Here is a 23,436-nt window from a genome sequence, read left to right on the forward strand (position 1 = left end):
AGATATAATGGCGAGCAAAGTAATGGTGTAACAGGAAGTTTTGTAAACTGAAATGCAGTTGACTAGAATGTGCTTGATTAATTGCTGTCTTAGCATCCTTCACTCAGGCTAAATTTAAGCTAGCAGCTAAAGAAAATGAAAGCACTATATTTTATGAAGATAGGTTATAACCACAAGTTATACAAGTAAGGTCTGGTTTATATCTTTAAGATTTAAGGGGAGTTCCCGTCGTGGCGCAGTGGTTAATGAATCCGACTGGGAACCATGAGGTTGCGGGATCGATCCCTGCCCTTGCTCAGTGGGTTAATGATCCGGCGTTGCCGTGAGCAGTGGTGTAGGTTGCAGACTTGGCTCGGATCCCGCGTTGCTGTGGCTGTGGTGTAGGCCGGCAGCTACAGCTCTGATTCGACCCCTAGCCTGGGAACCTCCATATGCCACAGGAGCGGCCCAAGAAAAGGCAAAAAAAAAAGATTTAAGGAGAGTGTAATATGATCTAATTAAACACAATACAGCTGCCTTTTTTTTTTTTTTTTTTTTTGGTCTTTTTAGGTCTGCATCATCAGCATATGGAGGTTTCCAGGCTAGGGGTCGAATTGGAGCTGTAGCCTCTGGCCTATGCCACAGCCACAGCAATGCCAACCTGGGCTTCATCTGCGACCTACACCAGAGCTCACAGCAAGGCCAGATCCTTAACCCACTGAGCGAGGCCAGAGATCGAACCTGCATCCTCATGGATGAGGAAGGATGCTAGTCAGATTCATTTCCATTGAGCCACAACAGGAACTCCTCATTCAGCTACTTTGATTTCTTTCCTTGCATCTTCTCAAAAAAATTTATCTGCATAAAACTGTTTCTGTGATGGTAGAAAGGGAATAATTTGCTTTAGTGGCTTTTGTGGTTTAGTATATGGTGATTTGATATGGGTATGTATTGCATTAACCCAATAAGGAACTTTGAATGCTATGTACTTTTAATATATGGTGATGAGTGGAGTCAGAATCAGGTTCTACAGTGATCCTCAGGCCCCATCAAGCTACCAAAATATCAGTAGCAGCATCTGACATTTGTTGAATGAGTTGGTGCTATACTTAAATATAAACCCGGCATGTTGTCTGTGTTTCCAGCAGGCTGTATGTGTGCTGTAAAATAAGCTTTAGAGAAACTACACTTTGTCCCTTATGTTAATGACCAATCATGCTTTTCATATAAAAGTACACCAGAGTCATTGGTGTACGCAGACATCTGACCCACTTAAAAGACTGCACAGGCTAATTAGAATTAATGGGAAAATTTCTCAGAGAGTAAAATACCTTGAAAATTAGAAAGATTGTTTTTCAATAAATCAGTAAGCACCCATGGAATGTTTGGCCCCAAAACACTGTGCCTCATCATTTTTTTCTTGTAGCAGTCCTATCTGAGACACTGGTCTTTGTGGGATCCTTTTTTTTTTTTTTTTTCCCAGATGTCATCAAAAGACATTTCTTGCCAAAGCCCTTCCTGACCAAAGTGGAGTTTATATAAGAGCTGTGGCTCAGACAGCCTTCATCTAAAAGGAAGTTTGGTACCAGCTCCAGCTCAGCCCCTCCTTAGCCAAGTGACTTGATCAATGTGGGCTCCCCTCTGGGGGGCTTAGCATCTTCACCTCTAATTGTGAAGGTCGAACTGGTGATCTGTTATGGGGTGTCATGAATGCCATTCATTCATTCATTCATTCAGCAGGGGTTTGTTGAGCACCTGATATGTGCCAGTTATCATTCCATCCCTGGGGGCTCCATGATGAGCAAACCCAGACCCGCCCCCTGGTGCCTCGATCCTAGTGGAGGAGAGACCATCCTTAATCAAATAGCCACACAAATAAATGTATCATCACAACCTTGGGAAATGCCATGATGGGCTGGTGTTGCCCTGAGGCTAGAGAAGATCAAAATGGAGAAACTTATTTCCTCCAGAAGGGAGACCAGAAAGGGCCTCCTGGGGGGTGTAGCAGGGAAGGTTCTGGAGAACTTGGGCTACAGTGGAAAGGGACAGGCTTTGAAGGCACAGGAGGCCCTGAGTTCTAAGCCCAGCAAGTCGGCTGCCTTATCGCCCTGCATCTTGATTTCCTCATCTCTAAAAATGGGACCAATATCAGGAACGGTTCATGCTGTTGTAGGTTTCAGGACAACGTGTTTGAAAGTCCCCAGCACCAGGCAAATACTTCATTTCATTTCTAAAAATAACTTTGGAGGCAGAGATGTCCTATTTTGCACATGGATTTTTAGAAGTGGAGAAAGAGTGAAAACAGCTTTGAGGCTTCTTTTGTCAAATGTCTGAGTTCACTTTCAGCCCCGGAAGGTGCCTGGCTTCCCTTAATCCTAGAGCCATGTTTGCATCACTTGACTTTGAAACCCTGGCGGTGACCTTGTTGCATGATTAAGTGACAGAGGCCCAAGCTTTAGGGGCTGGCAGAAGGTTGGACATCCCTGACCTGCCATTTACACGCAAGAGAAGAAGACTGATCCCAGGAACAACAAAACTGGAATGAGGAAGCAGCCCCTCCCCCACAGTCCTGTGCTTTTCTGTCTTGTCTCTCTGCTAATATTCCATTTGGAAACTGCAGATACTCTCTGAGGCTACTTGTGGGTGCTTATGCAATTCCTTCTCGAGATAAGGCAAAGCTAACACTCTCTCATAACTCTTCAAGGCCTGAGGATTACTCTTTAATCTTACAAAAGCAAACAGGAGGACAGAAATAGCCCATCAATTGTTTAAAATGAAAATGGCCAACAATAATAAATAATGGCCACAATAGCTTGAGGTCAGGATCCTAATTTGTTGGAGGCCATTCAAGAATTTGAAACTTTTCTCCAAGTTAATTTTTTACATCTTTTTTGGATCCTCTGAGCTCTGGCTTCCAAGAGCAAGGCCATCAGATCTCTCACTGCACATGTTATTCTTGTTGACATGCCAGGCATGCAGGAAAGTGAGGTCTTCTCTTCATGGATGGATAATGATGATTCCTCCCTGCAGAAACCCATATTTCAAAGCATTATAGCTTACTGAGATTTTTGGAGAGTTTCCTTTCATGCTGTATTAATGGTTTCAAACAGCAATAAACATGGTCTTGTTAATTTAAGTGGAAACAAGAACTTATTGGAAGAATATGGTCTGGTTCAGAGCATCAGCAGGAAGAAGAGGAAGGCTTAGTCCAGAATGCCACCTCTGGCCTCTCAACTCCTATGTAACCACCTGAGATGATCTCAGAGGCTCTGGTGTCCTTAGGAAGCCCTTAAAATTCATAACCACTGTCAGCAGCATCTGTCCCCCACAACTGAGGCCACTTGATCATCCTGAGATCACATGACTGCACTTAGTCAGGTGTCCACACTTGTCGGCCAAGAGAAGGGGAGGGGGAGATCTGCCCCTTTCTGCTGATGTGCCCTACCCACCTATCTGGAGATTAGCCCAGATAGGAAGGTGTCTGGATGCTGAGTGGCCCAAAATAACGTCCATTACTCAAACCCTCATAGGCTCAATCACATCTGCCATTAACTGGTTGGCAGTTAATAAATCGTGGATTTATTTTGTCCAAAGCTGACATCATATAAGAATAATCCTTCTTATGCATCTTCACCGTCATCCTCCTCCTCACCACCATTGCCCTCATCCCCGTCATCATCCCGTTGACGATCCATTCACTCCCCCACTCTCCTGAGCTGCCATATTCCTCCATCTCCTCACCCTTCAACATTCCTTCCTCCTCTGCCTCCCCAGTCTTTGATGCTGCTTCTGTTTCACTGCAGAATGGAAGCATCACAGGGGAACTTCATTTGTTCCCCCCCCCCATCTTCTAATGCATTTGGGTCATGCTCTCCACTTTCTCCTTGATACCAGCTGAGGCCAGTCCCTCTGGTGGTTCATCAGGCCATCCAGAAATTGTGCCCTGTGTCATGTCTTCATTAATTGCCCCTCTCTAGTAGATCTTTCCCATGGTCATGTAAATACGCTATGATAATTCCCATCTGAAAAGAAAAAAAAAATTCTCCTGAACTCATTCCACCACCAGCTATCATTCCATTTCTCTGCTTGCCTTTACAGAAAATCTCCAAAGAGCTGGCTGTGCTCACTGTTTCCATTTCCCCTCCTACCTCTCTTATAGCAGCTCCTCCAATCAAGCCTTCATCCCCATCACTGCACTTAAGCACTTCTTATCCAGATAACCAATGACCTCCAGATGGTTTTAACACCAGTGGCCAGTTCTAATTCTTCACGTCAGTTTGCCACATTTGACGAAACTGATCACTCCTTTCTTAGAGCATGTGGTTGTTTGGATACCATCTTTCTTGGTTTCCCTCCTGTCTACTGAGCCACTCTTGTTCAGTCTCCTTTGCTGGTTCCTCCTCCTGTTCAACTCCTAAGCATGAGATCCCTTCTCTACTCACATGCATCTACTTAGTGATCATTTCTTGTCTACCCCAAAGGCGTATCTCCAGCCCTGACCCCCAACCCCTCCTCCAACTCTAGACCCTGGCATCCAGCTGTCTCAGCGACTCTTCTGAAGAATCCAATAGGCATTTGGATGTTCTCTGCTGACTTTCTATATATCCATGGTCTTTTCCATGTCCATAAGTGGCAACTCCTCCTTTCCAGTTGTTGAATCAACATCCTTGCAGCCATCCTGGACTTCTCTCTTTCCCTAACACCCCTCATCCAGTCAACCCATGAGCAAAATTGTTCAAAGGCACAACCTTTGAAACACATCCAAAATAAGACCTTCTTATCACCACCCCTGTGGTCATGGCTGCCATCTTCTTACACCTGGGTTATTATAAGAACCTCCTAACCAGGCTCTCTGCTCCCCTGACCCCTGACCCCCAAGCACTTACTCCAGACTCTTCACATCACAACCAGTGTGAGCCTTTAAACGTGGAAGTCAGGTCACGCCACGCCCTGCCCAGAGCCCTACAGGAGCTCTCATTTCCGAGGCAAGCCAAGGTCCTCATGATGGCCCGCAGTGCCCTGCATGGTCTACCTGCCCCGCTCCCTTCATCGCTAAACCTGTTTCCTCCCACTTTCTCTCGCTCACTCCTCCCCAGCTACACACACACCTTTGCTTATGACCAGATATCTGTGTACCTTACCCTGTTTTTTCCTTCTGGCTTCTCCTGAGAGGTCACTTCATCAGTGAAGCTTCCCTGACCAGCTACTTTAAAATTACACCCAAGAGTTTCCTGGTGGCCTACCAGTAGGATCCCTTGTTGTCACTGTCGTGGCTCTGGTCACTGCTATGGCAAATGTTTAATCCCTGGGTTGCAAAGGGTTGGAAGTCTAATAAGCTGCTTCTGGATTTTAAAGGGAGGCAGAGGAATTTCCTGGTGGCTCAGTGGGTTAAGGATCTGGCATTGTCAGTGCTGTGGCTAGGGTCACTGCTGTGGCACAGGTTTGATCCCTGGCCTGCGAATTTCCGCATGCTGCGGACATGGCCAAAAATAAATAAATAAAATTAAAAAATAAAATAAAATTTCACCCCACTCCTTCCTGGTGCCCTCAATCCTCTTATCCTTTGTAAGTTTCCTCCATTGCTCTTATCACAATCTCACCTGTATGTTTGCTTCTCTGTGCATGTGTTCTCTGTCCCCTGAAGGCAGGAGCTCTTAAGTTCCCTGCTTTCTCTAGCACAGAGAGTAGTGACAGCTGCTGTAGTAGGTGCTCAGAAAAGCTTGAGTGAATTACTGTGGGACTGAATTCCATGCAAAGATTATTAAATCTTATGCATTTTCAAGTTGGAGGTACTAGATGTCACATGAGCCACAGAACAGCCTAGTGAGTTAGGCCACACAGGACCACAGAGCGATCGTGCTTAGATGAGGAAGCTGAGGCCTGTGAAAGCTGATTGATTGCCCCAGGGTGCATGGCTAGTTAGTGGGGTTCCTGGGACTTGTAGTTCTGACCCCAATGGAGGTTCTGCCCCCTCCTCTTAGTTACCCCCGACACCTCATGTTATAGTACTGACAGCTTTAGGACATTCATTGCTGCCCATTTTTCATTGCAGCATTGATGAAAAAACCCCGTATCTAGCCCTTGGGGCTGTGAAGAACATATCCCTAAACATCTCCATCTCCAACCTCGGGGACGATGCCTATGATGCCAACGTATCCTTCAACGTTTCCCGGGAGCTCTTCTTCATCAACATGTGGCAGAAGGTAAGAAGGTATTTGCTGACTTTCATCATAGCTTGGAATCTTGAAGGTATCCTGCAGAGACTGTTCCTTGATGTGGAGGATCATTTGCAATTGTTAGGATTTTTTTCCTCCTGGACCTTGAAAGCATGTTGATAAAGTCAAAGAGGAAACCGTAAATGCCTGCAGCGCATCAGTGCAATGTCTGTATCTCAGACTGCCTCTCATCTCTCTTCTCTTGTGAAACCCTCTCCACAAGGTTGTGTGTCTGGTCCCTTCTCTGTGGTGATACCGTCATCATCTCCAGCATGTACATGTTCTAGAGAATTCTCGTAGTTGTGGTGAAAAACCAGTTCAGAGATGAGACCAGATCACTGTTTATCACACATTATCACCGTTGGTGCCCTGGATGTTTTCCATTAGCAAGTCATGAACATCTGTCTGTACTTTGGCATACTGATTTATTCCCAGAATATTTTGATGAGTTTAGGAAATCAAATTATTTCATAAATTGAGTATTTTGGAATGAATTAATTTATTCGAATGATTAAAGTTCAAATATCATGACTGAGGAATTTCCTGATGTCCTTAAAATTGGGGATCTGGTGTCACTGCTGTGGCTCGGACCACCAGGGTGGCTCAGGTTCAGTCCCTGGCCCAGGAACTTCTGTGTGCTGTGGGTGTGGCCAGAAAATAAGTATTAATAAATACCATGACTGAGAAAGGAAAAAGGAGTTGGAACCCAGCTCTGTAGTAACTGAGAGGATGTGGCTGGGTCATCCTTGCCTGCCCCGCCCTTCCTGCCTCCCCTCTGTCCCAGTCTCCTTTACCATCCCTCACATTCAGACTTGAGTCCACTTGTAATTTATTACTGAAGTTGCCTTTACCCAGGAATACCCTCCCCCATAGTGTTTAATGAGCTGAAACCTGGCATCTCATCTCAGGTGTCACCTATGTAGGCCCCTCACCTGGCTGCACAGGTGATGTGAGTGGATGGCTAGGTGGGTGGATGGCTGGATGGCCAGCTGTCTTTTGGGGGGGGGCATCTATTCTTTTTTTATTGAAGTGTAGCTGATTTATAATGTGAGTTTCAGATTTATAGCAAAGTGATTCACTTATATATATATATATTTATATGTATATATATATATTTTTTCAGATTCTTTTGTCATGTAGGTTATCCCTCTTGTCTAAAGTCACAAAGTAACTCAGGACCCAGACCCTGAATCCAAGGTCTCCAGTCTCTGGCGCATACAAGATTGCACACATTAGCAAGATATTAATTTCTGAGATTGAACAAAAAATATCACTTGAGTTCCCATTGTGGCTCAGCAGTAATGAATCTAACTAGTATCCATGAGGACACGGGGTTCAATCCCTGGCCTCATTTAGTGGGTTAAGGATCTGGCCTTGCCATGAGCTGTGGTGTACATTGTAGGTGTGGCTTGGATCCCGCCTTGCTGTGGCTGTGGCTGTGGTGTAGGCCAACAGCTACCGCTATGATTCGACCCTGGGAACCTTTGTATGGAGCCTGGGAACCTCCATATGCCACAGGTGCAGCCCTAAAAAAAAAAAGACAAAACAAATATATGTATCACCTGAGATTTTTCTAGCTCGTGAGATGCTCCTTTCATAGATGTGTTTAGTTCCTTTTTTTAATGGGAAGACTGCTTCTACAAATGTGGGCTGCATGGGAGTTCCCTGGTGGTCTAGGTTAGGGCTCAGCACTTGCACTGCTGTAGACCTGGTTCTTTCCCTGACTGGGACCTAGAACCCACATCAAGCCAGTACATGCTGCATACAGAAATAAATAAATAAATATTTTAAAAATAAATGACAAAAACAAAAATGAGGGCTGCACCTGGGTGGCCATCTACTGACTTTTTCTTGCCTACATAAAGTTCGCATGAAAACACTAAAAAATAGGACTTGATGTGTTGGGGCGCCAGCTGGTTGGCTGGCTGGTATGGGCTGTCCAGCTGGAGCACAGCATGTAGTGGCCGTATCATGGCCTCCTGTGGAGCCATGGGAGGGATCTCTTAGGGGCTAGGGTCGGGAAAGGTACGTACAGTTAGAGAATAAGGAGGAATGGATAAAACATGGTTTGGAAGATCACTGCATCACACAGCTTCAGGGTCACATTCACACTGGGCTCTATGTGAGGGACCCCCCCAGGACACAGTGCCATAGAACACAGTGTGAACGGTGCCTTCCTGACTGGGATACCCTTATGATGCTGGAGTCAAAATAAGGTCAAATTGTGGTTACTTGACACATAGGGGTTTGGCCCTTCTTGCATCTGTGGAACAGGAATGGATTTGTCTGGATATGATAAAGCACCTGCTAGGTGCCAGGGACTATACCAGCTACTGAGAAACATAAAGATGAGTAAGAGCTGGTCCCTGCTCCCAGGGAGCTCACAGCCTAATAGGGTGAAAGGCATGTCAGCCAGCTATGAAAGTATAAGATGCCAGCTGCTCTGTAGAGATGCTGAGAAGCACAGAGATGACAAGGTGAAGCAAGTCGTTACTGTAACACCTAGTCTCAGGTTGGACAGAATTCCTGCATCAGTGCTTGGGGTAGACGGATGGGCCTCTATGGAGTTAGTGTCGGCTGGTACCAGTGTTGCAGAGCTCAGGTAGGTGTGTGTGGGGTGGGTAGGGGTGGGAAGGTGGGCCAATTTATTTGGGAGGTGAAGACAAGAGCTGGGCTTACAGCATGAATGAGACAGCAGGAGGGCAGAGGAGGTAGGGACAGAGGAATCCAGGAAGATGGAAAGAGGCTGTCCATATGGGACAAAGGACCAGTACTGTTCTCGTGCAGGGTGACCTCAGGGCATTTTAGGAGTGCTGCTGCTACCTACTCAATCTATGCTGAGGTTGCTTGTCAGGGAGGACTCCTGCACACACGAATTCCTCACGTGACCGAAAGAGAGAAACTCAAAGGAAAGGACTGGGATCATGAGTACAACTGGTATTGACCGCTATGCACACGTGGAAACACCGCAGGCGCATGGCGTAAGTTTCAAGCAGGTGCAGGAATGCTCTTAGCTGACCTCAGGTACAAAGGCACACGGCAGCTTGCCAGGGAGTTAGAGGAGGCCACGCAGGGAGAGAAGAGAAAACGAGGCAGGCCTCTGATGCAGGCTTTTCTCCACAGCGTGAAGTCTTGGTTTGGGTCTCCCAGACACTGCTGACCTGGAAGCAGGAATTGAGGGCAATTCGTTTACTGGGGAGGGGCAGGAAACACGGGGAAGGAGGTGAGGTGATAACAGGCAGGGAGAGGCCGCTAGTGAAGAGGATATTTTCACAGCAGCTGCCATAGTAGGTGATGGGTCTTCATCTCAGGGTGACTCTGGAAGGCAGCATGTAACACAAGCCTCAGGGGTCAGGGAGTTGGGGGTTTCGATCCCCTCCCAGAGAGTCAGTGGTGGAAGCTTCTCATAGTGTTCATTCCCCAGTGCTAAAGTTGTGTAATGTGTGTGGCCAGAGCAAGGACACAGTGCTGGAATAGTGCGTCAGGCACAGAGAAACGGACCTTGGCATCTGGAAGTGGCTGGGGTACCCACCAAGGTGCACACCCGTCTGGGTAGGGCTCACCAGCACCTCCAGCCTGAGCTCTTCATCTCTCAGCTTCCAGAGGTTTGTAAGTTGACCTCATAGAACTTACTGGGTTCTAACGGTGCACATATAACAGTCTGCAGGAGCAGAGCCAGGCAGGTGTTATGAATAGGGACCAGGTGTGGGACAGTAGGAAGCAGTGGAGACTATGGGAAAATGGGGGATTCCAGCCTCCTCCACAGAAGGCAGCCAACGCCCAGGGACGGTCCCTGGTTGCCAGGTGGGAGTGAGAGCCAGTTTGCCAGACTTCCTATTTTTCAACAAAAGCCAGAAATCCACATTTTTCTGTGAAATCTCATGGCTTTGGCAGCTAATTAAAATATCCTCTGAACATTGTGAGGGCCAAAGAAAACATGTCCGCTGACCACATCCAGCCTGTAGGCCACCGATCATGACCTCCTGCTTAGCTGTTTTCCACATGTTCCAGTCCCATTGTTTTGCCTCCATGTTTGGCACATGGATCTGGATTTCTGGTAGTCTGTCTGCAGCCGTGATGGCATTTCATGTCCACCCCTGGGTAGCAATAAGCCAGCCGGAGACTGGAGTTTGGGGGCTTGAGGTGTGACTGTGTGTTGAAGGGAAGGAGGGAACTGGAGAGGGTCAACCCAAGTGTAGTGTGTTCACACAATTTTTGTACCCTTTTATGGTTAATTTATAATGTTGGGTTAGTTTCATTGCTTAGTAAAGTGATTGTTATACGTTCTTTTTCAGATGCTTCTCCGTTGCAGGTTACTACAGGGTATTGAATGTAGCTCCCTGTGCTAACCAACCCTCTTTGTTGGTTATCTATTTTCTATATAGTCGTGTATATCTGCTAATGCCAAACTCCTAATTTATCCTCCCTGCCCGCCCACCATTCTCCCTTTTGGTAATTTTATTTTCTATGTTTGTGAATTATTTTCATTTTGTAAATAAGTTCATTTACATCATTTTTTAGATTACGTGTGTAAGAGATCTTATAGGATATCTGTCTTTCTGTCTGACTTCGCTTAGTCTGTCTGTCCAACCATGTAGCTGTAAATGGCATTATTTCATTCTTTTTATGGCTTAGTAATATTCCATGGGGTATAAGTACCACATTTTCTTTATCCAATCCTCTGACACTTAGGTTTTTTCCATGTCTTGGTAGTATAAATAGTGCTGCAATGAAAATTGGGTGTTTTATGAATTATTAAAACTAATAACGTTGGAAAATTATTTGCATGCTGGAGTATTTGTACTCTGCAGTGATTGCAAGAAGCAGCTTAAGCTGGAGGAATTTAGAATTTCTTGGAAGTACCTAATGAGCCGCCAAAGTGGAGCAGAGGGGAAGAGAGTCTCTGGCTACCGTCAGACACAGAGGTGAACCTCCAGCTCTGTTTCTTGCAACCACCATGGCCTTGGGCCAAGGGTTATGTTTGTCTGTGCCTCAGTTTCTTATAAAATGAGATGGGCTGAGGATTAAATGAGGCCAACACCACTACTTGTATGTGATGCATACCTGCCATGGTAATGCCTATCTCCCCACCACACTAAGCACATGCTTTATAGTTCATTCATTTACTTGGAAGGTATATATTGATCACCCACCTCAGACCAAGACTAAATGCTGAGGGGAAAGAGGAGAAAAATGAGACTATAAAACAGAGGTTGTGAGTCAGAGGGTGTTGACTCTTTTAAATGGAAAATCAAGACCTATGGTCTTCACAAAGGGCTGTGTGTGTGTGGCTCCATACTTGCCAAAAAAAAAAAATATAGTGTTGAGCCGAGCCTATTTTTATAATTAATAAACTGCCTTTATTTAAAAAATAAAATTATATGAAAATAACAGAAAGCTCAGTAAATGTCAGCTCAGCTAAATGTTTTTGTTAGCTTTGGTGGCTCTGCTTGCTTTTAATAATACTTGCTGATTTTTTTTTTTCATTTACATACCATTTGCTGAAATATTGGAATTTTTGGTTTGGGAATGTTGACTTTTTCAAATCCAAGATATATCATGGTTCAAATATGTGATCCATGCAATAAAAAAAAATCAGAATTCAGAGAACTAAGAGAATGATGTGGTTTAAAAACAGTGGGTTGTAAGACAGGGCCAGGAGAGGACCCACCCAGAGGTCCACTGGCATGTGAAGCCCTGTGAAGCTTGGCAGCGGAATTGGGTTTTTATCACAGGCAGTGATGGGCCAGACTGAAGGTACAGATGGAGCAAAAAGACACAAGGACAGAGGCTGGGACATCCTGGGGCAAGAGCCAAGAAGAACCAAACAGTACAGGGACATCAGAAGTGGGATTCCATCTTGGGGCAGGGTGGGTGGGCAAGGGAGGGGAGGAGGACACGTGGTCATGAGTCCAGTGGGGAGAACGCAGAGCCTCCACGGGATGCGTTGGATCACGTTCAGAGCACTTCCTATTCATAAGAAGGAAGTTACTGCCCAGTGGCCATAAGTCACTGGATGAATTGCTGTATCACCCCCTAGTCTCCTGGAGGGACATTGTGATAGAAGGATGGGTGCATGTCCTTTTATTTCTTCCATGACAAGGTCTAATGTGGGAGGTTTCACAACATAGGAACTTGCTGGAAGGAAGCCAGTTTTGCTCTTTCTGAGGAGTGAGTGCTTTCAGTTCTGAATTAAACTCAGTTTTCGGGGGTGGAAAAGCAGCAGGGCAGCTTCTGCAGCTTTCAGTGGCTTATTCTTTATGACAGGAGTCCTAGAGGGTTCATAAGTTGGTTTCCCTTGTAAAGCGATTCTTCCAGCTTAAATCTGCCTTTACCCCAGAAAGGGGAACCTCCTTCTCATGTTCAAGGCCAACCACTCAAGATGGTGCCCTGCGATAAGGCTGATCCAGCTTCTTACCCAGGTAGAGCAGGAAAGGTTTAGACCCTTCCAGTCTGCATACCTCTATATTTGTGCAAGTGCCCGGGCCTGTTCTCAGACAGAAGATTTCACCCAGGAGCCTCATGCGTACACCTGGTTAAAATGAAATCAATTAAGTGGAGCTGGGAAGTCCAACATTGCGCCTCGGAAGGATTTGTGGAAGGAAGGGCGCACCCCTCATCCTTCAGCGTGTGAACAGATGGCAAACAGCCTTCCTGCTCTCTGCCACCGCCCTCACTCATGGCAGGAACTGATTTTCATTGTGTTCTGCTTTCTCCGGTGTCTCTCGTCAAGTTAATAGTAGCCTCGAGTAAAACTGCAACCTTTAGATGTTTATAGTCATCTTAGCCGGGCCATTAAGATGATGAATGGACTTGCTGCTTGCCCTTGTAAGAGAGCCTTGAGGGTGGATATCAATACACAGAAATAATAAGTCTTTTCTGCCCCTTTCCTGTTTTTAATCCGGGGCCCCAAGCCCCCTGGTGCTTTACCTTGAACTCCCTGCTTAATGCCAGGCAGAAAAAGCTCACCTGGATCTAGGCCCATTTGAGGCTCTAACAGAGTGAGCTCTTTCTGTCACACTGTTGGTCTGCCCCATCCTGCTCATCAGAGATAAGTCTCATGTTCCCTGGAGCCCCTTGGCATCTCTGGGTTGTTTCTGCTGGCCCTGACTGTCCCCCTGGAGAGGACAAGTATGGGACCAGGCTGGGTTTGCCGGTCCTCACCTGGATTACCTGTGGCACTAGCATTTTTCTGGCCCTCATCAGAGCCATCCTAACCCAGAGTGCCATCTGTGCCTGGGAGGAAGGCCGGGCCCTTTCTGCAATGGTGAGGAAGCAGTGGAGAACCTCAGACACCCATGTCAAATCGCAACGTGGCCTTGGTGTTCCACGGTGGGGCTCAGCTTTCACGTCTATGAAAAGCTGCATTTGTGTATTCACTGTGTTGGGAAAGAAGGCTGCGCTTGGCTTTAGAAATGTCAACAGAGCTGTGGCTACACCAAGGATCTTTTACAAAGGACGTTTTCCAGAGCTGCAGGACCTAGGCAAATCTATGGTGGGGGCTGGGCAGGGGGCAGGGAGGAAGAGTGTAGAAAACATGTGTTCAATCTCTGTGTTTTCTTTCTAATGAACTGCAAAACAGCAATTTAATAATTTCCTCTTTTAAGAGGAAAGGGGGAATCTTAGATTTTAAGCCTTTTTTATAAAGGAGTACAATGCCTCTTAAAAAAAAAAAAAAAAGCCCGCAATTCATCTAACTCCAACAAAAGAAGAAAAAAAAAAAAGAAGAAGAAGAACTTAGGTGGTTTAGTGTGGGTTTCCCTGAAGGAGATCCTGAGTTGAGGATCTATGTCAAGTGATTCATGAGGGATGTGCTCCCCAGAGTAGGGAGGATAGTGGTTCCTCATGGGAGTTGGGGTAGGGGGAGCAGGGCAGGAAAGGGTGCTGGCTCAAGCAAAGCCTCATCGAGGGTGAGCTTGCCTGTGCTCTGAAGTGTGGGTCATGCCTCAGCACCACCTCATCTCAAGGCCAAGAAGCTGAGCTTCACTTCTCCCACAAGCACTTATCATTGGTTAAGGGCCACTTATGGAAGTCATGAAGTCACCCTTTGAGGGGAGGCATGGACACAGCGACTCCAGAAACCTGAGGGCAGGCCTTGAAGAAGACCCACGAGTGCTGGATCATAGGGGAAAATGCACACTAAAGCCCAAGGGTGAGGGTATCAAGGGGGTCCCAGGGGATCTGGATGGACCATTAAAAGCACTGGCTACAGTCAGATTTCCATCACCAGGTGTGCTATGCAATCTGAGAGTGTATTCCAAGCACATGGACAAAGATCTTTGCTTTCTTGAGCTGTGTGTGTGATGTTCTCAGTATCAGCTGCACAAAGGATGCTCCTGAATCAGGGAACCAGCAACTGTGGAGGCCCTTGGGATTTAATAGAGACGGTGAATACACAACTGTGGTCCAATACAGTCCAACCTGCCAGGATGTTTCATCCCTTTGAGGCCAGGCTTACAAGGAGCATCCCTGCTCCCCGCTGGCCACTGGCACCGTTCTTACCCAGGCACCTGAGTATAACTAGCCAGCCTGTCCAGCTCTCCTCAGCAAGTAGATGAAGCACCCGGGTTTAAAGATCAGTTAGGGAAGTTCCCACTGTGGCTCATATTGTCTCTGTGAGGATGCAGGTTCAATCTCTGGCCTTGCTCAGTGGGTTAAGGGTCCAGCATTACCATAAGCTGTGGTGTAGGTTGCAGTTGTAGCTCTGATATGGTATTGCCATAGCTGTGGTGTAGGCTTCAGCTGCAGCTCTGATTTGATCCTGGGCCTGGGAACCTCCATATGCTGCAGGTATGCCCCCCCCCCACACAAAAAATCAGTTTGGAATGTGTTTGGCTGCAAGTAATGGAAAGGCCAACTTTTAGTAGCTGATCCTAATGAAATTTTGATTTTTCTTTTGTAATAATAAATCTCGAAGCGGACATTCCAGGACTGGTGAATAACATATGACGCTATCAGAAACCCACTTCCTTCTGTCTTTCCACTCAGCTTTCTTCATACATTTTATTTCTTGGTTTCTACTTCCAACACCACAGGAAGAAATATAACAGGCTTGGCCGCCTGGAAAGAGCTTCCTTATGAAGCTCCACGTAGCAGTTTCCACATACATCTCATTGGCCAGAACCATGTCACATGGTCACCCCTGCTGCAAGAGAGGTTGGGAGATAAGTTTTCCTGGCCGGACCACTGCCATCCCAAACACAGCTACGTTCTCTTTACGGGGAGGGAGGTTCCACAGGAGGAACCTGGGAGGGGTCCTTTGCAAGCTTGTGTCTCTGAGATACAAAGCAGAAAGGGAGAATGCATCACAGACAGATAGGCAAATGACCAGCACCATTACTATCTTATTTTCCTTCTGCCAAAGTTCTTTCAGGCTCTGCATTACTGCATTTAGGATTTCTTTGAAAGTCACCCTGGAGAATACCTGTTGGAAAGATGTGGTTTGGCCATAGTCAGGTATAGCAGAGCCCCTGGTGGGAACCAGCAGGTGATGCGGCCCAGACCTGTCTTATCCAGCATTTCCCAAGGAGTTTACTGCTTCAGCCAGTAGTTGTTGGAACCTTGCAAATTATAAGATGATCTCTATCTGTCCACCTTATTTGTCTTCATTGATACTTCATTTCTTATTTTCACAAGATGAAGCCATTCCAGTGATATTGTCACTGTATTTGGATTCAGGGCCTCCTGCAGAGGTGCTACAGGTCTAGACTTTAGCTCACAATGTGCAGGAAAGACAAGAGCCCAGTCCCCCCACCCTTTTGACTGTTTGGTGGGGGGTTGGGGGGTGTGCATGTATTTCCAGCACCTTCTTCCCTGTTTCTCTCTTTCTGTGCTATTTCTCGTTTGGCATCTTCCTTCTTAAAACACAAAGCCCAGGCCTGCACTGCTATCCAGTGAGCCCAGCATAGAATTATTACCACCTCAGATCTAAACATGGTATTTCTGTTAATGTGACAGACACAGCACAATGGTATACATTTGTGATGCGTTTGCTCTATTTCTCTTCATCTTCTTATGCTCTTTGGAAGTTTAGTTGTGTCAAGTATAGCCTTCCTACTCAAAGTGCAATCATGGACCAGCAGCATAGCCTTAGCCTCACCTAGGAGCCTGTAAGACATGTAGAACCTCAGGCCCAGATCTGCTGAATCAGTGTCTGAATGTTAACAAGATACTCGGGTGTTTGCACACATAGCAAAATTTGAGGGAGGTCACAGCTTCTGACTGTAGATCATTGAACTTGGTATCTTACCTGAGACCTTGTTGAGGACCCTCCGGGCACTTGGAGCAGGGCCTGGTGCGCTTTGGGCGTGACACCCTCTGGGTGGATGTGGAGTGGCTCCTGGAGTGCCTGGGAGGGAAGGTGTAGGTGTTTACGGGGCATCCTTCATGCACTGTGCTGAGGGCTTTATCTCATTGTACCCTCCCCACAGCCCTGTGGGGTGGGTACTGTTATCCCCAACATGCAGATGAACGAGTAGAGGCACCCAGGGTTAAGGGAACGCAATCATTTTATGTTCAGCTTCATAAAGGTTAATGAGACTGAGGTCACATAACCCAGAAGTGGCTGAGCTGGTGCTCACATCACCTTTGGGCCCAGCTTTCCTTGTCTTAGCTGCCAGGAAATCTCACATACGCTTTGTCAAGACTCTTTGGGCTCACCGGGGAAATCAGTCTCTGCTTCCAAGGCTGGAGGTGATGCTGCTTCTCCTGAGGGTGAAATTTGAAAGTGGCAGCCAGTGAGGGGCTTACCATCCTGGAAGCAATGGGGTTTGCTCTTCCATAAAAGAGAGGAAGGTAACTAGAGCATCTGCTGGAGAAAACAGAAATTCAAAGCCAGGGAGGGATCCCAAGGACTCCAGAGGAAAGTCTCAGGACAGTGTTCAGGGGTCCCTTCCCAGAGGTGAGAGGGTCACCGAGCCCTGGGCCACACACTAAGAGTGAGATAAAGAGACGGTGTGCACGCCTAAGGAAAAGGGACAAGGATTCCCTGAGCCAAAGAGTGGACTGTCCTTAAAACTCGCTGTGTGACTATCAGGTGACGTACAGACAGGCATCATGTACACCTGGCTGAGTCCAGTGCTCATTCCTCAGTCCTCTTTTTTTTTTTCCCCTGGACCCATCAGCAACTATTAGTATAACTAAAAATTACTTCATTTGGGAGGTTTTATGTTTAGTGTTTAATAGTATTTTTTCCTTGAGATACAATTTACGTAGAGTAAAATGCCTCTTAGGTATACAGATCAAACATTTTTACATGTCTCTACCTGTTAGTCTACCACCCACATCGTGAATGAGGACCTTTTTTTTTTGTCTTTTTGCCATTTCTTGAGCCGCTCCCGCAGCATATGGAGGTTCCCAGGCTAGGGGTCTAATCAGAGCTGTAGCTGCCAGTCTATGCCAGAGCCACAGCAACAGCAACACGGTACCCGAGCCACATCTGTGGTGTACACCACAGCTCATGGCAATGCCGGATCGTTAACCCACTGAGCAAGGGCAGGGATCGAACCCACAACCTCATGGTCCCTAGTCGGATTCGTTAACCTCTGCGCCATGATGGGAACTCCCATTTTTAACAGGAAGGAAGGATGTCCAAAGTCAGATCCTAATCCCCCCTCAAACCAGTTCCGTTTGCAGGACACAGCAGGTCCATTCTTCCTGGTGCCCTCTTACTCTCACATACCTCAGCTATTTCACTATGGCTGTTGGCTGGCCCTGCAGAGTCCATCCATAAGGCAGCCACTTTTTGCCATCACCGGTGCTTGCATCCTGGCCCCATTAGACTCCTTCGCTTACACTCCTCTGATGGCTTCCCATCTCATTGTAAAGCTGCGTTCCTTACAATACTCATAAGGCTATATAAGACCTGACCCAGTTTCTGTGAATACATCTGCCACTTTCCTCCTTGTCCTCCCCCTGTAGCCACAGTGGCCTCCCTGCTGTTCCTTCCAACACACCAAGCTTATTCCAGGGCCTTTGCACTGGCTCTTCTCACAGATGCATACATGGCCTACACCCTCAGTAGCTTCTTGCCTCTGCTCAGGTGGCACCTGATTAGAAATAACTCCACTGTTCCAAACATGCCCATTTCATTCTTTTGCGATTTTCTTAATGGAACCAATCCTTGGACATAACACCTGTTGCTGATTGTCTTAAAAACTTTATAGTCCCTGATTCATCCCTAACACCCACAGTGTCTGGAATGTAGTCAGATCTCAATATTGTTGATGGTTGCATGAACAAGGGAATGGGTAGTGGATGCATGCATAGATAGATGAAGGCTATTTCTATCTTTCTACCTACTTTATGGTGACTCTGTCAGTTCCACTAGGTTTTACATTGCACTAGTAGTTTTTAAGTATGCAGTGCTCTTTTTAAATGACTAGTGCTTTGGTGAAGACATGCTAATTTCTTATCTCCCCGAAGAGAAACCACCAAGGATCGGAGAAAATGGGAAATGCTACCCCCACCTGGTGATAGCATCTTGCTGTACAAGATCAAGCCTTCGATGCTAAAATTTATCACTCAGGGAAGCTTTGTGTCTGTCCCTTTTAGGGGTGCCGGGTGGTAAGGCAAAGCCATGCCTGCAGATTTTCTATACTTCCTCTTTGCTTGAAGCCAGTAGCTCTTTGCCAGCAGAGTAGCCCTTTGTCCATATGGGTGTCTGCAGTGGCCCCAGGTTGGCAGGTCATGGTAGGGCTGGGAACTTGAGCTACAGTCCCACGAGCTTCAAAAGCATCTGTGCTGTGGGTTCTTTCAAAGAACCAAAAGTGACACCTGTGTCTTAGTTAGGTTTCTCCAGAAGTAAACCCTGAGAAAAGAATTCAAATGCAGCTAAGTTGTTTGGGAGGTGAAGGTAGGGGAAGGAGAAGTGAGAGAGAGGGAAGAAAGCAGCTGGAAGCGGATAGGTTAGGAAGCCAGGTACTCCTGCAGAGAGCCAGGTTGCTCCCACTGGGTCCTCGGGTCCCTGGAATAAGCAGCTCAGAGTTATGCTGCCCAGGCGGTTAACGGGCCAGGGCTTTACCCACCACCTCCCAGCACTCAGTGGTTGAGGCCTGCTCCCAGGGGCGTTAACATCCTGATACCTGTGGCCTGCCTTGCAGAGGAAACCAGAGCAGCTTTGTCACCAGAGAAAGCCCTTGGGTGAAAAAATGTAGATGCCAGCAGCTGGAAGGACAGGGCAGGGATGCGGACCAACAGGGTCTGCCATGACCCTTCCACCCCCTCCCTCATAACTGCCTTAGAGGCGAGGACAGCCTCCCTTGCCACGCCCCACGCAGTCACCTGCCACAGTTCATTCTTTTTCATTTGCTTCTTTCTGGTCCTCACTGAGATGGAGTGAAGGATGTGGAAGAGCGGTCCACAGACTGTAGGATTGACGGAGATTGGAATAAGGGCAGTCCTCACACCGCACGGGCTGTCTAGAAGCTTTGGTGTCCACAAGGCCACCTCTGCTTTCGGGGAGTTCCCAGTATATGTGGCAGGTAAGGAAGCCTCGTGTGCACACAGCCCCCCAGAGGTGTAGTTCAGCCAGGGGGAATTCTAGAGAGTAAATTTGTGAGTTATTTGGTGCTCCAAGGGCCTGTTTTTAGAAAGACAGACACAATGCATGAGGGGGCTGACAGGGCATGTGTGAGACAGCAGACCTACCTGTGAAACTGGGAATCAACCACTGTTTTTTTTTGGTTTTTTTTTTATGACTACACACACAGCATATGGAAGTTCCCAGGTCAGGATTGAATCTGAGCCACAGCTACAGCCACACCAAATCCTTTAACCCACTGCACCGGGCCAGGGATCGAACCCGCACCTCCCCAGTGACCTGAGCTGCTGTGGTCAGGTTTTTAACCCACTGTGCCACAGCAGGAACTCCATCACCTGTGGTATTTTTAAGCCTCATTTTTTTTTTTTTTTTTTTTTTTTGTCTTTTGTCTCTTTTTTTGTTGTTTTTTTGTTGTTGTTGCTATTTCTTGGGCTGCTCCCGCGGCATATGGAGGTTCCCAGGCTAGGGGTTGAATCGGAGCTGTAGCCACCTGCCTATGCCAGAGCCATAGCAACGCGGGATCCGAGCCGCGTCTGCAACCTACACCACAGCTCACGGCAACGCCAGATCGTTAACCCACTGAGCAAGCCACTGCGCCACGACGGGAACTCCTAAGCCTCATTTTAAAATGGAGAAACTGGAGTTCCCGTCGTGGCGCAGTGGTTAACGAATCCGACTAGGAACCATGAGGTTGCGGGTTCGGTCCCTGCCCTTGCTCAGTGGGTTAACGATCCAGCGTTGCCGTGAGCTGTGGTGTAGGTTGCAGACGCGGCTCGGATCCCTCGTTGCTGTGGCTCTGGCGTAGGCCGGTGGCTACAGCTCTGATTCAACCCCTATCCTGGGAACCTCCATATGCCGCGGGAGCAGCCCAAGAAATAGCAACAACAACGACAAAAAGACAAAAGACAAATAAATAAATAAATAAATAAAATGGAGAAACTGAGGCTCCAGGCAGATGGGGCAGTTTCAGGATGTTGCAGCTAGGAGACAGCATAGCTGGGATCTGAGCCTGGTCTCTCTGGAGGCCAAGCCTATGTTTTGTCCACTATGTGGGTGCTTTCCCTTCACCTGGGTGGGTGTGACAGTGATGGTCCCCAATGTGTTCCTGTGAGTGGCCAGGTGGTTAGAGCTATAGGCCAAGGTTTCAGTTTCCCTCCAAGAGAGTTGAAGAAGGACCTTGCAGTGCCTGTGGCCTTTGGATAGAGAGCTCTGTCCTGCTGGCACTGACTCAGCCCAGCCGGTAAAATGCAGCCCTCTAAAGCTTTACTGGCAGGGGAGGGAAGAACACTGGCCTGCTATGTCTGGCATTGAGCAGAGAGAACTATCTTGGAAGGAGAAGGGGGGCTCCAATTGGAGAGTGGGTGCTGTGGGGACCCCACCACGTGGTCAGCTGCAGGAGTTGATCACACTCCTTCTAAGGATGACACTCTTGTGAGAGTCACATTTGGGAAGGATGTCACCTCAGGGTACCCTCTCAGCAGGTAGATATTCTCTCACTATGCAAGCTCAGCCCTTCCAAATGCACCCAGCCCTCCTCTAAAATGAGAGGTGACAATTCCCTAGACATCCCCTGAGCACCTAGGTTGTATGACAAGAGACCCAGGGGCCCAAAGGTGGATCATGTGTCGTCCCTGCCCCCAGGGAGCACCCGGCAGGACCTCACCTCCCAGAAGTCTCCTGGTGTTGAGATCAGACGGGGTTCTGGTGCTCCCAGCCTGGAAGGGAGCCAGGTCTGCTGTGACCCCACAGCCCAGTTATGACCACCAGGAATTGTTGGCATATGTTTGTTCCAAATTTCCTGTTGTAATTTCTATGTACTTATGTATTTGAATATATATTATGTGAGAGACATGTGGAGCGTTTTATGGATGTTAAACCAGAAATAGTAACATGCCCTTTGTCTCTGGCATTTGTCCCCAGGTTGTCTTTTGTCTTTCAAATTTGTCACTATTTAGTCACTATGTAGTCAAATTCATCTGTCTTTTCCTTGATGCATAGCTTCTGACTTTGGTGTTGGCTTAGAAATTCCTCCCCATCCCCCAGATATCCACCCAAATATTTATTAGTACTTAATAGCTTTTTTTAAAAAAACTTACATTTTTAATTCAGCTTTTGGTGGAATTTACTTTGGCCTAAGGAGAAAAATGTGGAGATCCAACTTGATTTCTTCCAAGTAGTCCTGAAGAGTCAGATGTCTCTAAAAGATGGGTTAGACATTCCTTTACTCACCGGCACCACTATCTGACTCAAGTTATCCTCCTTTCTGTGTTCTGAATTCCCATTTACATTTACATTTGTTTCTGGATTCCTCTGTTCTGTCCCCTGATCTCTGTGCCTCAGGGTCATACCATGAGCTATAATTGCTGAAGCTTTATATGACAGTTTAACATGTGAAAGAAGAATTTTCTCCCTTAGCACTCAGCTCTTCAGCTGTGTCACATGCTTATTCTTTCAAATAAGCCATTCTTTTAAGATCAGATTTAAAAAAATTCATAGCAATGTGTTTGGAATGATTTTAAATATGGAATTTGGAAGAATATATGTATATATATGCATTTTCCAATTAGGGCACTTCTCCTCAAAGAACCTGCTGTTTCATCTCCTTTTTTTCCCTCCTCTCTTTCTCTCAAAAGAACGTCATCATTTTTCCGCTTTCATCCTGCACACAGTTCTTGTCATTCCTGGATATTTGCTGCTGTGAATGGAGTCCTTTTCCATTATATTTTATAGCTGGCTTTTACATATATGGCAGTGGGAAGCTTTCAAGTTTGGCATAAGTTTAACGGGTGACTTTACTGAACTTATATCTTCGTTTTTCAGTTGCATTGAACTAGGCCTTTTTTTAAGGTAGAAATCATGTCATATGCAAAGAGTGATGTTACTCCCTCCTTTCCGATCTTCAAACCTCACTTCTTCCTTTGGAGCAGGGCTCCGCCGTTCATTTCAAGGCAGTGAGGAACCGCAGCAGGCACCTTGCTCACTCTCAACTTCAGTGGGATACAATGCTAGTTATAGACCTGAGTTCTATATTTTATTAATGATGTTAAGGAAGTGCATTAACACAGATGGATGTAGACATCTTGTCAAATATGTTTTCAGTCCATTTGTAAAATCCTTTCAAATCTAAAGAGTTACTATGCACAAAAAGGAATGGTGACTTCTGTTAGTATTATTGTCTCATATCCAGTTCATTTATTTTGAAGCAACTACCCTTTTACAGATATTCATACAATACTTGCATAACAGGTAAATTAAAAACATGACTTTATGAGTTCCCGTCATGGCGCAGTGGTTAACGAATCCGACTAGGAACCATGAGGTTGCGGGTTTGATCCCTGGCCTTGCTCAGTGGGTTAAGGATCTGGTGTTGCCATGAGCTGTGGCGTAGGTTGCAGACGCGGTTTGGATCCCGAGTTGCTGTGGCCCTGGTGTAGGCTGGTGGCTACAGCTCCAATTCGACCCCTAGCCTGAGAACCTCCCTATGCTGTGGGAGCGGCCCTAGAAAACGCAAGAAAGACAAAAAAAAAAAAAAAAAATGACTTTAGGAGGTTTATATTGAACCATATGAAATGGATATTGCAGTGGGTCAAAGATAGCTGAATATTGGCCATTTCAAGTGTTTCAACCTAATAGATTTTTCCCATTTAGCTTTAAACGCAAGCTAAATCAATTAAATTTTTTTCCTAAGTCTCTCTAAAATGC

General features: G+C 46.6%; 1 protein-coding gene across 3 annotated transcripts in view; it reads left to right on the forward strand.

Annotated features, from left to right (window-relative positions):
* ITGA9 (integrin subunit alpha 9) overlaps positions 1-23,436 on the forward strand; it is a 357,221-nt gene that overhangs the window by 221,332 nt on the left and 112,453 nt on the right. For all 3 annotated transcript variants that reach the window (XM_021071658.1, XM_021071659.1, XM_021071660.1), the window contains exon 18: positions 6,032-6,182. In XM_021071658.1, coding sequence (XP_020927317.1) covers positions 6,032-6,182 — 151 coding nt within the window. The remainder of the gene's footprint in view (positions 1-6,031; positions 6,183-23,436) is intronic.

This window comes from Sus scrofa, chromosome 13, assembly GCF_000003025.6.
Source record: "Sus scrofa isolate TJ Tabasco breed Duroc chromosome 13, Sscrofa11.1, whole genome shotgun sequence".
NCBI classification, from domain to species: domain Eukaryota; kingdom Metazoa; phylum Chordata; class Mammalia; order Artiodactyla; family Suidae; genus Sus; species Sus scrofa.